The sequence below is a fragment of the Oncorhynchus tshawytscha genome, linkage group LG14, assembly GCF_018296145.1.
Source record: "Oncorhynchus tshawytscha isolate Ot180627B linkage group LG14, Otsh_v2.0, whole genome shotgun sequence".
Taxonomy (NCBI): domain Eukaryota; kingdom Metazoa; phylum Chordata; class Actinopteri; order Salmoniformes; family Salmonidae; genus Oncorhynchus; species Oncorhynchus tshawytscha.
In genome coordinates this window covers 53,872,360-53,889,859 of record NC_056442.1, presented here as the reverse complement: position 1 = coordinate 53,889,859, position 17,500 = coordinate 53,872,360, and the positions used below count along the sequence as shown (strand labels likewise).

General features: G+C 44.0%; 1 protein-coding gene across 1 annotated transcript in view; it reads left to right on the top strand.

Moving 5' to 3' along the window:
• Positions 1 to 5,919: 5,919 nt before the first annotated feature.
• Positions 5,920 to 17,500, top strand: part of kcnab1a (potassium voltage-gated channel subfamily A regulatory beta subunit 1a) — a 147,006-nt gene continuing 135,425 nt past the window's right edge. The window contains 3 exon segments of the mRNA XM_042297677.1: positions 5,920 to 6,835; positions 6,838 to 6,903; positions 6,906 to 6,960. Coding sequence (XP_042153611.1) covers positions 6,763 to 6,835; positions 6,838 to 6,903; positions 6,906 to 6,960 — 194 coding nt within the window. The 5' untranslated portion in view covers positions 5,920 to 6,762.

Genomic DNA, 17,500 nt, shown 5'->3' with positions numbered 1-17,500 from the left:
TGCTACCAGCTATTATCATATACACTGCTACCAGCTATTTCCCCATACACTGCTACCAGCTATTTCCCCATACACTGCTACCAGCTATTTCCCCATACACTGCTACCAGCTATTTCCCCATATACTGCTACCAGCTATTTCCCCATACACTGCTACCAGCTATTACCATATATGCTGCTACCAGCTATTTCCCCATACACTGCTACCAGCTATTTCCCCATACACTGCTACCAGCTATTACCATATATGCTGCTACCAGCTATTTCCCCATACACTGCTACCAGCTATTTCCTCATACACTGTTACCAGCTATTTCCCCATACACTGCTACCAGCTATTTCCTCATACACTGCTACCAGCTATTTCCCCATACACTGCTACCAGCTATTTCCCCATACACTGCTACCAGCTATTTCCCCATACACTGCTACCAGCTATTTCCTCATATACACTGTTACCAGCTATTTCCCCATACACTGCTACCAGCTATTTTCTCATACACTGCTACCAGCTATTTCCCCATACACTGCTACCAGCTATTTCCCCATACACTGTTACCAGCTATTTCCCCATACACTGCTACCAGCTATTATCATATACACTGCTACCAGCTATTTCCCCATACACTGCTACCAGCTATTTCCCCATACACTGTTACCAGCTATTTCCCCATACACTGCTACCAGCTATTATCATATACACTGCTACACTGCTACCAGCTATTTCCCCATACACTGTTACCAGCTATTTCCCCATACACTGCTACCAGCTATTATCATATACACTGCTACCAGCTATTTCCCCATACACTGTTACCAGCTATTTCCCCATACACTGCTACCAGCTATTATCATATACACTGCTACCAGCTATTTCCCCATACACTGCTACCAGCTATTTCCCCATACACTGCACAGAGGCAACCACATTGTTAACAATAATTATTTGTCCCCTATATGACATACGAGATAACAACCAACGCCATCTCCTCATCCTCCTTCCACCATTTCAACCACCCCGTTCCAATTTATTCCGATAGTCCCCCCATCCCCTAGGTACACTACAAGATACTTAAAACCTATCTTATACCATTCCAACCCCCCCTGGGCAAAGCCGTGATCCCTCCAGACCATTTATCAATCTGTAGAGCACTACTTCCCCCTCCAACTTACCTTTGCCGAGGATATTCCCCCTAAACCGATCAACTATGAGACTCAAACTATTCACCTCTGCTTGATTTTTTCACTGGAATAACTACATCATCAGCATAGGCTGAGAGATGAATATGAGGAATATCCCCTGAAAGGTACATCCCTTCAATGCTACTTCTAATGCTATTTAGTAGTGTCTCTCTAGCAATGGTATATAATATTCCCAACAACGAACACCCCTGCCTAATACCTCGACACACTTTTAAAGGAGCACTCAAGCCACTTTCAATGTCACCATATATCACCCTGATCATGGCAATAAAACCAGAGCTGAAACCAAATGCCACAAAGATGCGCCATAAGAATTGAAGTTCAATTCGGTCAAATTCCTTTTCCTGATCAATTGAAATTAGACCAGCATCCAACCCAATTGCCCTAGAGACGTCCAAAACATCCAGAATCAGGGACATGTTATCCTCTATCTGCCTGCTGGGAACACAGTAGGACTGATCTGTATGTATGATTTAACCTATCACATCCCTCAGCCTGTTGGACAAAGCCTTGAACAGGATCGTATAATCAGTGCACAATAAGGCCACCGGCCTCCAGTTCTTCACATCCACAAGGTCACCCTTTTTGGGCAGTAGGTTGAGGTGGACTGCCCTTCTGCAGCTTATCGGTAGTAACCCTCCGGTCAAACTATTGTTAACTACTGCTAACAAGTAATCTAACTAACAATTCCAAAAAAAAAACTACTGTGTATGACAGTAGTTTTTTTTTTGGAATTGTTAGTTAGATTACTTGCTCGTTATTACTGCATTGTCGGAACTAGAAGCACAAGCATTTCGCTACACTCGCATTAACATCTGCTAACCATGTGTATGTGACAAATAAAATTTGATTTGATTTTGATTTGCTAGCCAATCCTCTCCCATTATAGCCCCAAAAAAGACTTTAAAAAGTCAACGGGAAGCCCATCAATGCCTGGTGCCCTTCCATTTTCCATGCATTGTAATTCAGTGTATAGCTCCTGCAAAGACAATGGTTGCTCTAGTTCAACATAAGCTTCTGCAGCCACCTGTGGGAGCCCATCAAGGAACTGCTGTGTCACTGTTTTATCCTCTTTGTACTCACACTTCTAATTCCACTTGTAGAGCTCAACATAGAACTCGACTGTCCTCTTTCTAATTCCACTTGTAGACCTCAGTATAGAACTCTACTGTCCTCTTTCTAATTCCACTTGTAGAGCTCAGTATAGAACTCTACTGTCCTCTTTCTAATTCCACTTGGGCTAGTGAGCTCCTTTCCAACAGCTGATTTGAGGCAATGATTCTTCTTTGTCCATTCCTTTTCTCTAAACCAAAGAAAAATATGAATGAGGCATCCATTTCAGAGATTCCCTGAAACAGACGCCTCACAAGTCCTCAACTGGCAGCTTCATTAAATAGTACCCGCAAAACGCCAGTCTCAACATCAACAGTGAAGAGCATCCGGGATGCTGGCCTTCTAGGCAGAGTTGCAAAGAACAAGCCATATCTCTGTCCAGTGTCTGTGTTCTTTTGCCCATCTTAATATAGCATTTTTATCTGCCAGTCTGAGATATGACTTTTTCTTTGCAACTCTGCCTAGAAGGCCAGCATCCCGGAGTCGCCTCTTCCCTGTTGATGTTGAGACTGGACAGAGGAACTCCTCTTCACTGTATTTCTGATCAATTTGATGTTATTTTAATGGACAAAAAAAATGGCTTTTCTTTCAAAAACAAGCACAATTCTAAGGTTCCCCAAACTTTTGAACGGTAGTGTGTTTATATATATATATACACACACTGGAAACACAATAGAACACTCCCAGTATGCAATCCGGCGAGAGAGAGAGAGAGAGAGAGAGAGAGAGAGAGAGAGAGAGAGAGAGAGAGAGAGAGAGAGAGTGGAGAGAGAGAGAGTTAGAGAAAGAGAGAGAGCACTAGGCAGAGAGAGACAGAGAGAAAGTTAGAGAGTTAGAAAGAGAGAGAGAGAGTTAAAGAGAGAGAGAGAGAGAGGTGGAGAAAGAGAGAGAGCACAAGGCAGAGCGAGAGAGAGAGAGAGAGAGAGACCTGTTGCCACGAGAAAAGGGCAACCAGTGAAAAACACACACCATTGTAAATACAACCCATATTTATGCTTATTTATTTTATCTTGTGTCCTTTACCATTTGTACATTGTTAAAACACTGTATATATATAATATGACATTTGTAATGTCTTTATTGTTTTGAAACTTCTGTATGTGTAATGTTTACTGTTAATTTTTATTGTTTATTTCACTTTATATATTCACTTTATATATGATCTACCTCACTTGCTTTGGCAATGTTAACACATGTTTCCCATGCCAATAAAGCCCTTGAATTGAATTGAATTGAGAGAGAGTTAGGGAGAGAGAGAGGTGGAGAGAGAGAGAGAGAAAGAGAGAGAGAGTTAGAGAAAGAGAGAGCACTAGGCAGAGAGAGAGTTAGAGAAAAGAGAGAGAGAGCACTAGGCAGAGCGAGAGAGAGAGAGTTAGAGAGATAGTTAGAAAGAGAGAGAGGTGGAGAGAGAGTTAGAGAGAGAGAGCACTAAGGCAGAGAAAGAGAGTTAGAGAGAGAGAGTTAGAGAAAGAGAGAGAACACCTGGCAGAGAGAGAGAGAGAGTTAGCGAGAGAGTTAGAGAGAGAGGTGGAGAGAGATAGAGAAAGAGAGAGAGCACTAGGCAGAGAGAGAGAGAGACTTAGAGAGATGGAGAGAGAGAGAGAAAGAGAGAAAGTTAGAGAGAGAGAGGTGGAGAGAGAGAGAGAGAGTTAGAGAGAGAGAGGTGGAGAGAGAGAGTTAGAGAAAGAGAGAGAGTTAGAGAAAGAGAGAGAGAGAGTTAAAGAGAGAGAGAGCACTAGGCAGAGAGAGAGAGAGAGAGAGGTGGAGAGAGAGAGAGGTGGAGAGAGAGAGTTAGAGAAAGAGAGAGAGAGAGGTGGAGAGAGAGAGAGTTAAAGAAAGAGAGAGAGCACTAGGCACAGAGAGAGAGAGAGTTAGAGAAAGAGAGAGAGCACTAGGCAGAGAGAGAGAGAGAGTTAGAGAAAGAGAGAGAGCACTAGGCAGAGAGAGAGAGAGTTTATCAAAATGTAAATACCACAAGAAAAGGGCAACCAGTTAAGAACAAAAACCACTGTAAATACAACCCTTATTTATGTTTATTTGTTTTCCCTTTTGTACTTTAACTCTTTGCACATAATATGAAATGTCTTTATTCTTTTGTAATGTTTACTGTTTATTTTTTATTCTTTATTTCACTTTTGTTTATTATCTATTTCACTTGCTTTGGCAATGTAAACACATGTTTCCCATGCCAATAAAGCCATTAAATTGAAATGAACTCAATTGAGAGAGAGATGGAGAGAACCAGACAGAGAGTGCTATGCAGAGAGATGGAGACAGAGAGAGAGAGAGAGAGAGCGAGAGAGAGAGATTATTATCTACCTCACTTGCTTTGGCAATGTTAACACGTTTCCCATGCCAATAAAGCCCTTGAATTGAATTGAATTGAGAGAGAGAGCACCAGACAGAGAGTGCTATGCAGAGAGATGGAGACAGGGAGAGAGAGAGAGAGAGAGAGAGAGAGAGAGAGAGAGAGAGAGAGAGAGAGAGAGAGAGAGAACACCAGACAGAGAGTGCTATGCAGAGAGAGAGAGAGAGAGAGAGAGAGAGAGAGATATCCCATATCTACTGGGTGAAATTCCACAGTGTGCCATCACAGCAGCAAGATTTGTGACCTGTTGCCACGAGAAAAGGGCAACCAGTGAAGAACAAACACCATTGTAAATACACCCATATTTATGCTTATTTATTTTATCTTGTGTCCTTTAACCATTTGTACATTGTTAAAACACTGTATATATATATATAATATGACATTTGTAATGTCTTTACTGTTTTGAAACTTCTGTATGTGTAATGTTTACTGTTAATTTTTGTTGTTTTTCACTTTATATATTCACTTTGTATGTTGTCTACCTCACTTGCTTTGGCAATGTTAACACATGTTTCCCATGCCAATAAAGCCCTTGAATTGAATTGAATTGAATTGAATTGAGAGAGAGAGAGAGAGAGAGCACCAGACAGAGAGTGCTATGCAGAGAGAGAGAGAGAGAGAGAGAGAGAGCAAGAGAGAGAGCGAGAGAGAGAGCACATGACAGAGAGTGCTATGCAGAGAGATGGAGACAGAGAGAGAGAGGGAGAGAGAGAGAGAGAGAGCACCAGACAGAGAGTGCTATGCAGAGAGATGGAGGCAGAGAGAGAGAGAGAGAGAGAGAGAGAGAGAGAGAGAGAGCACCAGACAGAGAGTGCTATGCAGAGAGATGGAGACAGAGAGGGAGCGAGAGAGAGAGAGAGAGAGCACCAGACAGAGAGTGCTATGCAGAGAGATGGAGACAGAGAGGGAGCGAGAGAGAGAGAGAGAGAGAGCGCTGCATGCTACTCACTGCCCGGCAGGAGCACCAGAGGAGATGGAGCTATAGTGCTGAGAACGAAAGAAAAGAAGGGAAGAGTGACGTAGAGAAAGATAATATAAGAGGAGAAAGGGAAGAGGGGAATCTGGGGCAGATGCACATTAGTGACAGACATTAACATCGGCAGGCTGGAGCAAGAGAACGTGAACGAGGCTTGGAGAATAACACATCATAAGAAGAGAAGAAGCGTGAGAGCTGAATGCTGTGAAGGATGACAGAGCACCAGTCCTGAGATCAACCCTCATCCTTCCCCTCTCCTCACCCCTCCTCTGACCCCATCCCCAACCTTACCCTCCTCCCTCTCTCTCTCTCTGTGGTTAGACAAGACATGATTACCGGTCCTGACCAGATTCCACTCTCATCGCATCCTTGTGGAACCACTTCATCTACTCTGGACTTCTTCTCAGCATTCTGACTGTTTCGACTACTTTCACATATTCTCTCCAGGAGAAGACAGGAAGGAAGACCGTATTCTCTCCAGGAGAAGACAGGAAGGAAGACCGTATTCTCTCCAGGAGAAGACAGGAAGGAAGACCGTATTCTCTCCAGGAGAAGACAGGAAGGAAGACCGTATTCTCTCCAGGAGAAGACAGGAAGGAAGACCGTATTCTCTCCAGGAGAAGACAGGAAGGAAGACTGTATTCTCTCCAGGAGAAGACAGGAAGGAAGACCGTATTCTCTCCAGGAGAAGACAGGAAGGAAGACCGTATTCTCTCCAGGAGAAGACAGGAAGGAAGACTGTATTCTCTCCAGGAGAAGACAGGAAGGAATACTGTATTCTTTCCAAGAGAAGACAAGTAGGGGGAAGTTTGTCATCTCCTTTCTGTGAGGACTGACATTTTTTCTTCAGAGGGAAGATAAGGGCTGACAACATCGAGAAGACTTCCAGTTCACTGAGGTTCAAAACAACAACACTGAGAAAGAAACAACATTTTAAACACGGAAAGAATACAGGACATTCTAACATCAACAGGTCATTTCAACAAAAGATTGAGACATTTTGAAACTTTATCTCAGTCTCTCTCTATTCATCCACTTCTCTTGGACTCTCTGTCCTGAAAATTTCTCTGTGAGGGTCAGTCGGTCCATCCAGCCCAGCCATGCAGGTGTCTATAGCCTGTACGGACCCCCACATGAAACGTGGAAATGGGGATCACAAGAATGCCACCAGCCCGGGAATGCAGCTCGGGCCAAGTTCAGAACCGTGGCCATCATAGCACGTAGCTTTGGGGCGTTCGCACCCGACACCACATCTCCCTCAAAGAGTCTACAGGGAAACTGACCGGCATGAAATACAGGTGAGTGTGTCTGTGTGCTTGCGTGTTTGTTTTGTGTGTGTGTAATTGAGAGAGAGTATGTGGCTGAAGTTTGGGGTTAGCATAGTGTGTGTTGTATCATTAACGTAGTCAATTCAATTCAATTCAAGGGGTTTTATTGACATGGGAAACATGTGTTAACATTGCCAAAGCAAGTGAGGTAGATAATATACAAAAGTTAAATAAACAATACAAATTAACAGTAAACATTACACATACAGAAGTTTCAAAACAATAAAGACATATACATTGTTGTAACAATGTACAAATGGTTAAAGTACACAAGGGAAAATAAATAAGCATAAATATAGGTTGTTTTTACAATGGTGTTTGTTCTTCACTGGTTGCCCTTTTCTTGAGGCAACAGGTCACACATCTTGCTGCTGTGATGGCACACTGTGGAATTTCACCCAGTAGATATGGGAGATAATCAAAATTGGATTTGTTTTCGAATTCTTTGTGGGTCTGTGTAATCTGAGGGAAATATGTGTCTCTAATATGGTCATACATTTGGCAGGAGGTTAGGAAGTGCAGCTCAGTTTCCACCTCATTTTGTGGGCAGTGAGCACATAGCCTGTCTTCTCTTGGGAGCCATGTCTGCCTAAGGTGGCCTTTCTCAATAGCAAGGCTATGCTCAATGAGTCTGTACATAGTCAAAGCTTTCCTTAAGTTTGGGTCAGTCACAGTGGTCAGGTATTCTGCCACTGTGTACTCTCTGTTTAGGCCCAAATAGCATTCTAGTTTGCTCTGTTTTTTTGTTAATTCTTTCCAATGTGTCCAGTAGTTATCTTTTAGTTTCTCATGATTTGGTTTGAAGGACTGTTGGAAGGACAGTTTGAAGGACTGTTGGAAGGACAGTTTAAGGACTGTTGGAAGGACAGTTTGAAGGACTGTTGGAAGGACAGTTTAAGGACTGTTGGAAGGATAGTTTGAAGGACTGTTTGAAGGACTGTTGGAAGAACTGTTGGAAGGACAGTTTGAAGGACAGTTTGAAGGACAGTTTGAATGACAGTTGGAAGGATAGTTTGAAGGACTGTTTGAAGGACTGTTGGAAGAACTGTTGGAAGGACAGTTTGAAGGACAGTTGGAAGTACAGTTTGAAGGACAGTTTGAATGACAGTTTGAAGGACTGTTGGAAGGACAGTTTGAAGGACTGTTGGAAGGACAGTTTGAAGGACAGTTTGAATGACAGTTTGAAGGACTGTTGGAAGGACAGTTTGAAGGACAGCTTGAGGACTGTTGGAAGGACAGTTTGAAGGACTGTTGGAAGGACAGTTGGAAGGACTGTTGGAAGGACAGTTGGAAGTACAGTTGGAAGGACTGTTGGAAGGACTGTTGGAAGGACAGTTGGAAGAACCGTTGGAAGGACAGTTGGAAGGACTGTTGGGAGGACAGTTGGAAGGACAGTTTGAATGACTGTTGGAAGGACAGTTTGAAGGACAGTTTGAAGGACAGCTTGAGGACTGTTGGAAGGACAGTTTGAAGGACTGTTGGAAGGACAGTTGGAAGAACCGTTGGAAGGACAGTTGGAAGGACAGTTTGAATGACTGTTGGAAGGACAGTTTGAAGGACAGTTTGAAAGACTGTTGGAAGGACAGTTTGAAGGACAGTTTGAATGACTGTTGGAAGGACAGTTTGAAGGACAGTTTGAATGACTGTTGGAAGGACAGTTTGAAGGACAGTTTGAATGACTGTTGGAAGGACAGTTTGAAGGACAGTTTGAAGAACTGTTGGAAGGACAGTTTGAAGGACAGTTTGAATGACTGTTGGAAGGACAGTTTGAAGGACAGTTTGAAAGACTGTTGGAAGGACAGTTTGAAGGACAGTTTGAATGACTGTTGGAAGGACAGTTTGAAGGACTGTTTGAAGGACAGTTTGAAGGACTGTTTGAAGGACTGTTTGAAACACAGTTTGAAGAACTGTTGGAAGGACAGTTTGAAGAACCATTGGAAGGACAGTTTGAAGGACAGTTTGAAGGACAGTTTGAATGACTGTTGGAAGGACAGTTTGAAGGACAGTTTGAAAGACTGTTGGAAGGACTGTTTGAAACACAGTTTGAAGGACTGTTGGAAGGACTGTTGGAAGAACCATTGGAAGGACAGTTTGAAGGACAGTTGGAAGGACAGTTGGAAGGACTGTTGGAAGAACCATTGGAAGGACAGTTTGAAGGACTGTTGGAAGGACTGTTGGAAGGACAGTGAAGAACTGTTGGAAGGACAATTTGAAGAACTGTTGGAAGGACAGTTTGAATGACTGTTGGAAGGACAGTTTGAAGGACAGTTTGAATGACTGTTGGAAAGACAGTTTGAAGGACAGTTTGAAGGACTGTTGGAAGGACTGTTTGAAGGACAGTTTGAAGGACAGCTTGAGGACTGTTGGAAGGACAGTTTGAAGGACTGTTGGAAGGACTGTTGGAAGGACAGTTGGGAGGACTGTTGGAAGGACAGTTGGAAGAACCGTTGGAAGGACAGTTGGAAGGACTGTTGGAAGGACAGTTGGAAGGACAGTTGGAAGGACTGTTGGAAGGACAGTTGGAAGGACAGTTTGAAGAACTGTTGGAAGGACAGTTTGAAGAACTGTTGGAAGGACAGTTTGAAGGACAGTTTGAATGACTGTTGGAAGGACAGTTTGAAGGACAGTTTGAAGGACTGTTGGAAGGACTGTTTGAAACACAGTTTGAAGAACTGTTGGAAGGACAGTTTGAAGAACTGTTGGAAGGACAGTTTGAAGGACAGTTTGAATGACTGTTGGAAGGACAGTTTGAAGGACAGTTTGAAGGACTGTTGGAAGGACTGTTTGAAACACAGTTTGAAGGACTGTTGGAAGAACCATTGGAAGGACAGTTGGAAGGACTGTTGGAAGGACAGTTGGAAGGACTGTTGGAAGGACAGTTGGAAGAACCATTGGAAGGACAGTTGGAAGGACTGTTGGAAGGACAGTTTGAAGAACTGTTGGAAGGACAGTTTGAAGAACTGTTGGAAGGACTGTTGGAAGAACCATTGGAAGGACTGTTGGAAGGACTGTTGGAAGGACAGTTTGAAGGACTGTTGGAAGGACTGTTTGAAGGACTGTTGGAAGGACAGTTGGAAGGACTGTTGGAAGGACAGTTGGAAGAACTGTTGGAAGGACAGTTGGAAGGACTGTTGGAAGGACAGTTTGAATGACTGTTGGAAGGACAGTTTGAAGGACAGTTTGAATGACTGTTGGAAGGACAGTTTGAAGGACAGTTTGAAGGACTGTTGGAAGGACTGTTTGAAGGACAGTTTGAAGAACTGTTGGAAGGACAGTTTGAAGGACAGTTGGAAGTACAGTTTGAAGGACAGTTTGAAGGACTGTTGGAAGGACAGTTTGAAGGACTGTTGGAAGGACAGTTTGAAGGACTGTTTGAAGGACAGTTTGAACAACAGTTTGAAGGACTGTTGGAAGGACAGTTTGAAGGACAGCTTGAAGACTGTTGGAAGGACAGTTTGAAGGACTGTTGGAAGGACTGTTGGAAGGACAGTTTGAAGGACTGTTGGAAGGACAGTTTGAAACCCAGTTTGAAGGACATTTGGAAGTACAGTTTGAAGGACAGTTTGAAGGACTGTTGGAAGGACAGTTTGAAGGACTGTTGGAAGGACAGTTTGAAGCACTGTTTGAAGGACAGTTTGAACGACAGTTTGAAGGACTGTTGGAAGGACAGTTTGAAGGACAGCTTGAGGACTGTTGGAAGGACAGTTTGAAGGACTGTTGGAAGGACAGTTGGAAGGACTGTTGGAAGGACAGTTGGAAGGACTGTTGGAAGTACAGTTGGAAGGACAGTTGGAAGAACCGTTGGAAGGACAGTTGGAAGGACTGTTGGAAGGACAGTTTGAAGGACTGTTGGAAGGACTGTTGGAAGGACAGTTGGAAAAACCGTTGGAAGGACAGTTTGAAGGACTGTTGGAAGGACTGTTGGAAGGACAGTTTGAAGAACTGTTGGAAGGACAGTTTGAAGGACTGTTGGAAGGACTGTTGGAAGGACAGTTTGAATGACTGTTTGAAGGACAGTTTGAAGGACTGTTGGAAGGACAGTTGGAAGGACTGTTGGAAGGACTGTTGGAAGGACTGTTGGAAGGACAGTTTGAAGGACAGTTTGTAGGACAGTTGGAAGGACAGTTGGAAGGACTGTTGGAAGGACTGTTGGAAGGACAGTTTGTAGGACAGTTGGAAGGACAGTTGGAAGGACTGTTGGAAGGACTGTTGGAAGGACTGTTGGAAGGACAGTTTTGACCAGTTTCTCACCGATGGAAAATAATCCATCTGACCTGGAAATTATAATGTGGATTACAGTTAATGGATTGGGTTGATACATTCTGTTGTGCAGGGAAATTCTCTGGAACAAAGAGTGATCAAATTAAGATAGCACACCTGTAGGTGATCAATCTGTCATCATGCCCTTTAGCAATGCACTTAACCCTAATTTGCTTCACGGGATCTGTACTACTTTGGCCCTGTAAAACAACCCATTGTACTGCAGGTATCTGATGACATACACTACCGGTCAGAGGTTTTACAACATCTACTTATTTTTTACTATTTTCTACATTGTAGAAAAGTAGTGAAGACATCAAAACTATGAAAAACACATATGGAATAATGTAGTAACCAAAAAAGTGTTAAACAAATTAAAATAATTAAAATATATTTTATATTTGAGATTCTTCAAATAGCCACCCTTTGCCTTGATGACAGCTTTGCACACTCTTGGCATTCTCTAAACCAGCTTCATGATTAGTCACCTGGAATGCATTTCCGTTAACAGGTGTGCCTTGTTAAAAGTTAATTTGTGGAATTTCTTTCCTTCTTAATGTGTTTGAGCCAATCAATTGTGTTGTGACAAGGTAAGGGGGATATATAGAAGATAGCCCTATTTGGTAAAAGACCAAGTCCATATTATGGCAAGAACAGCCCAATATGCAAAGCGAAATGACAGTCCAATATTGCTTAGGTCAGTCAATATGGAAAATTTCAGAAACGTTGAACGTCAAGTGCAATCGCAAAAACCATCAGGCGCTATGATGAAACTGGCTCTCACGAGGACCGCCACAGGAATGGAGGAGGCAGAGTTTCCTCTGCTGCAGATGATAAGTTCATTAGAGTTACCAGCCTCAGAAATTGCAGCCAAAATAAATGCTTCACAGAGTTCAAGTAACAGACACATCTCAACATCAGCTGTTCAGAGGAGACTACGTGAATTAGACCTTCAGAGTCGAATTTCTTCAAAGAAACCAATACTAAAGAAAACCAATAAGAAGAAGAGACTTGCTTGGGCCAAGAAACACGAGCAATGGACATTTGACAGGTGGGAATTTGTCCTTTGGTCTGGAGTCCAAATTTGAGATTTTTGGTTCCAACCACCGTGTCTTTGTGAGACGCGGTGTGGGTGAAGATATGATCTCCGCATGTGTGGTTTCCCCCGTGAAGCATGGAGGAGAAGGTGTGATTGTGTGGGGGTGCTTTGCTGTTGACACTATCAGTGATTTATTAAGAATTCAAGGCACACTTAACCAGCACGGCTACCACAGCATTCTGCAGCAATACGCCATCCCATCTGGTTTGCACTTAGTGGGACTATCATTTGTTTTTCAACAGGACAATGACCCAACACACCTCCAGTCTGTGTAAGGGCTATTTGACCAAGAAGGAGAGTGATGGAGTGCTGCATCAGGTGACCTGGCCTCCACAATCTCCCGACCTCAATCAAATTGAGATGAATTGCGATGAGTTGGACCGCAGAGGGAAGGTAAAGCAGCCAACAAGTGCTCAGTATATGTGGGAAAAGCATTCCAGGTGAAGCTGGTTGAGAGAATACCAAGAGTGTGCAAAGCTGTCATCAAGGCAATGGGTGGCTATTTGAAGAATCTAAAATCTAAAATATATTTTGATTTGTTTAACACTTTTTTTAATACTGCATGATTCCATATGTGTTATTTCATAGACTTGATGTCTTCACTATCATTCTACTAAGTAGAAAACAGTAAAAATTAAGAAAAACCCTTAGGTGTTCTAAAATCTTTGACCGGTAGTGTATATATATATATATATATATATTTATATATATTTGTACTGCAGGGATTTCAGAGCAGAGAGTGACTGAGAAGGGTTTTATGATGCAGGGTTATAAGATAAAAGTGTATTCTGCGTCAGAGAGTCATCTGATGCATTTCAAGCATGTGGTGTGGAATACGCATATAGCATGCAGCATATTTCTGCACCACCCCTGTGTAGATGTAATTATCATCTGACCGTGTTGCACCTTGATCTAGGAAAGGGGTGAAACACACACACACTCTGATATCATGTATTCATCACAAATATGTTCCTCTTGAAAATCAACATATTGACAATGACACCAATCAACTGAAGTGTGTATAATCAATAATCAATGTATTGATGAAAGACACCCCAGTGAGCCTTTTGGGAAATCCCATTGAGATTTGATCTCTCTCTCTCTCTCTCTTCTTCTCTCTCTCTCTCTCTCTCTCTCTCTTCTTCTCTCTCTCTCTCTACCTCTCTCTTCCTCACTTCTTCTTCTTCTCTCTCTCTCTCTCTTCTTCTCTCTCTCTCTCTCTCACACACACACACAAACACACACATGCACATAACACACTCACTCGAGCAAAGGCATTTACACAAGAAACTCTTACAGTACTTAGTGGTGAGCTACAGCTCTGAGAGCAGTCTCTGGTTCCTCTGCTGTCATTACACTGATGGACACACGCAGGCACGCACGCACCCATGCACGCACGCACGCACGCACGCACGCACGCACGCACACACACACACACACACACACACACACACACACACACACACACACACACACACACACACACACACACACACACACACCAATCAGGATCTCAGCAATCACTGCCTCATTGCCTGCATCAGCTATGGGTCCTCGGTCAAACGACCACCCCTCATCACTGTCAAACACTCCCTAAAACACTTCTGCGAGCAGGCCTTTCTAATCGACCTGGCCCAGGTATCCTGGAAGGATATTGACCTCATCCCGTCAGTAGAGGATGCCTGGTCGTTCTTTAAAAGTAATTTCCTCAACATCTTAAATAAGCATGCCCCTTTCAAAAAATATAGAGCTAAGAACAGGTATAGCCCTTGGTTCACTCCAGACCTGACTGCCCTCGACCAGCACAAAAACATCCTGTGGCGTACTGCATTAGCATCAAATAATCATCTCGATATACAACCTTTCAGGGAAGTCAGGAACCAATACACACAGTCAGTCAGGAAAGCAAAGGATGGCTTTTTCAAACAGAAATTTGCATCCTGTAGCTCTAACTCCAAAACGTTTTGGGGCACTGTAAAGTCCATGGAGAACAAGAGCACCTCCTCCCAGTTGCCAACTGCACTGAGGCTAGGAAACACGGTCATCACCGATAAATCCATGATAATCGAAAATATCAATAAGCATTTCTCAACGGCTGGCCATGTTTTCCTCCTGGCTACCCCAACCCTGGCCAACAGCTCTGCACCCCTCGCAGCTACTTGCCCGAGCCTCCCCCGCTTCTCCTTCACACAAATCTAGATTCCAGATGTTGTGAAAGAGCTGCAAAACCTGGACCCTTACAAATCAGCTGGGCTAGACAATCTGGACCCTCTCTTTCTAAAATGATCCACCGCCATTGTTGCAACCCCTATTACCAGTCTGTTCAACCTCTCTATTGTTTCGTCCGAGATCCCTAAAGATTGGAAAGCGGCCACGGTCATCCTCCTCTTCAAAGGGGGTGACACTCTAGACCCAAACTGTTACAGACCTATATCCATCCTGCCCTGCCTTTCTAAAGTCTTTGAAAGCCAAGTTAATAAACAGATCACCGACCATTTCGAATCCCACCGTACCTTCTCTGCTGTGCAATCCGGTTTCTGCGCTGGTCACCGGTGCACCTCAGCCACGCTCAAGGTCCTAAACGATATCACAACCGGCATCGATAAAAGACAGTACTGTGCAGCCGTCTTCATCGACCTGGCCAAGGCTTTCGACTCTGTCAATCACCGTATTCTTATCGGAAGACTCAACAGCCTTGATATCTCAGATGACTGCCACGCCTGGTTAACCAACTACTTCGCAGATAGAGTTCAGTGTGTAAAATCAGAGGGCCTGTTGTCCGGACCTCTGGCAGTCTCTATGGGGGTGCCACAGGGTTCAATTCTCGGGCCGACTCTTTTCTCTGTATATATCAACAATGTGCCTCTTGCTGCGGGTGATTCCCTGATCCACCTCTACGCAGACAATATCATTCTGTATACATCGGGCCCTTCTTGGACACTGTGTTAATTAACTAACCTCCAAACGATCTTCAATGCCATACAACACTACTTTCGTGGCCTCCAACTGCTCTTAAACCCTAGCAAAACCAAATGCATGCTTTTCAACCGTTCACTGCCCACACCCGCCCGACTAGCATCACTACTCTGGACGGTTCTGACCTAGAATACGTGGACAACTACAAATACATAGGTGTCTGGCTAGACTCTAAACTCTCCTTCCAGACTCATATCAAACATCTCCAATCCAAAATCAAATCTAGAGTCGGCTTCCTATTTCACAACAAAGCCTCCTTCCCTCACACCGCCAAACTTACCCTAGTAAAGCTGACTATTCTACCGATCCTCGACTTCGGCGATGTCATTTACAAAATAGCTTCCAATACTCTACTCAGCAAATTGAATGCAGTCTATCACAGTGCCATCCGTTTTGTTACCAAAGCGCCTTATACCAACCACCACTGCGACCTGTATGCTCTAGTCGGCTGGCCCTTGCTACATATTTGTCGCCAGACCCACTGGCTCCAGGTCATCTATAAATCTATGCTAGGTAAAGCTCCGCCTTATCTCAGCTCACTGGTCACGATAACAACATCCACACGTAGCATGCGCTCCAGCAGGTATATCTCACTGGTCATCCCAAAAGCCAGCGTATCCTTTGGCCGCCTTTCCTTCCAGTTCTCTGCTGCCAGTGACTGGAACGAATTGAAAAAAAAAATCGCTGAAGCTGCAGACTTCACTAACTTTAAACATCAGCTATCTGAGCAGCTAACCGATCGCTGCAACTCTACATAGGCCATCTGTAAATAGCCCACCCAATCTACCTACCTCATCCCCATATTGTTTTTATTTACTTTGATGCTCTTTTGCACACCAGTATCACTAATTACACACCATCATCTGCTCATCATCATCTGCTCATTTATCACTCCAGTGTTAATCTGCTAAATTGTAATTACTTCGCTACTATGGCCTATTTATTGCCTTACCTCCTCACTCCATTTGCACACACTGTATATAGGCTTTCTTTTTTTTCCTATTGTGTTATTGACTGTACGCTTCTTTACTCCATGTGTAACTGTTGTTTTTTCTGTCGCACTGCTTTGCTTTATCTTGGCCAGGTCTCAGTTGTAAATGAGAACTTGTTCTCAACTAGCTTACCTGGTTAAATGAAGGTGAAATAAACACACACAAACACACACACTGACACACAGCATTCTCAGGGTACTATCCCTCGCACAGTAGAGGATGTGTTTTCTATAGAACAGCACAGGACCACAGAGATGTCAGACTGTCAGTATAGGGCCACAGAGCTGTCAGACTGTCAGTATAGGGCCACAGAGCCGTCAGACTGTCAGTATAGGGCCACAGAGTTGTCAGACTGTCAGTATAGGGCCACAGAGCCGTCAGACTGTCAGTATAGGGCCAGAGAGCTGTAAAAGTGTCAGTATAGGGCCACAGAGCCATCAGACTGTCAGTATAGGGCCACAGAGCTGTCAGACTGTCAGTATAGGGCCAAAGAGCCGTCAGACTGTCAGTATAGGGCCACAGAGCCGTCAGACTATCAGTATAGGACCACAGAGCTGTCAGACTGGCAGTATAGGGCCACAGAGCTGTCAGACTCTCAGTATAGGGCCACAGAGCTGTCAGACTGTCAGTATAGGGCCACAGAGCCGTCATACTGTCAGTATAGGGCCACAGAGTTGTCAGACTGTCAGTATAGGGCCACAGAGCCGTCAGACTGCCAGTAAAGAGATACAGAGCTGTCAGACTGGCAGTATAGGGCCACAGAGTTGTCAGACTGTCAGTATGTGACCACAGAGCTGTCAGACTGCCAGTAAAGAGATACAGAGCTGTCAAACTGTCAGTATAGGGCCACAGAGCTCTCAGACTGTCAGTATAGGGCCACAGAGCTGTCAGACTGTCAGTATAGGGCCACAGAGCTGTCAGACTGTCAGTATAGGGCCACAGAGCTGTCAAACTGTTAGTATAGGGCCACAGAGCTGTCAGACTGTCAGTATAGGGCCACAGAGCTGTCAAACTGTCAGTATAGGGCCACAGAGCTGTCAGAATAGGGCCACAGAGCTGTCAGACTGTCAGTATAGGGCCACAGAGCTGTCATACTGTCAGTATAGGGCAACAGAGCTGTCAAACTGTCAGTATAGGGCCACAGAGCTGTCAGACTGTCAGTATAGGGCCACAGAGCTGTCAA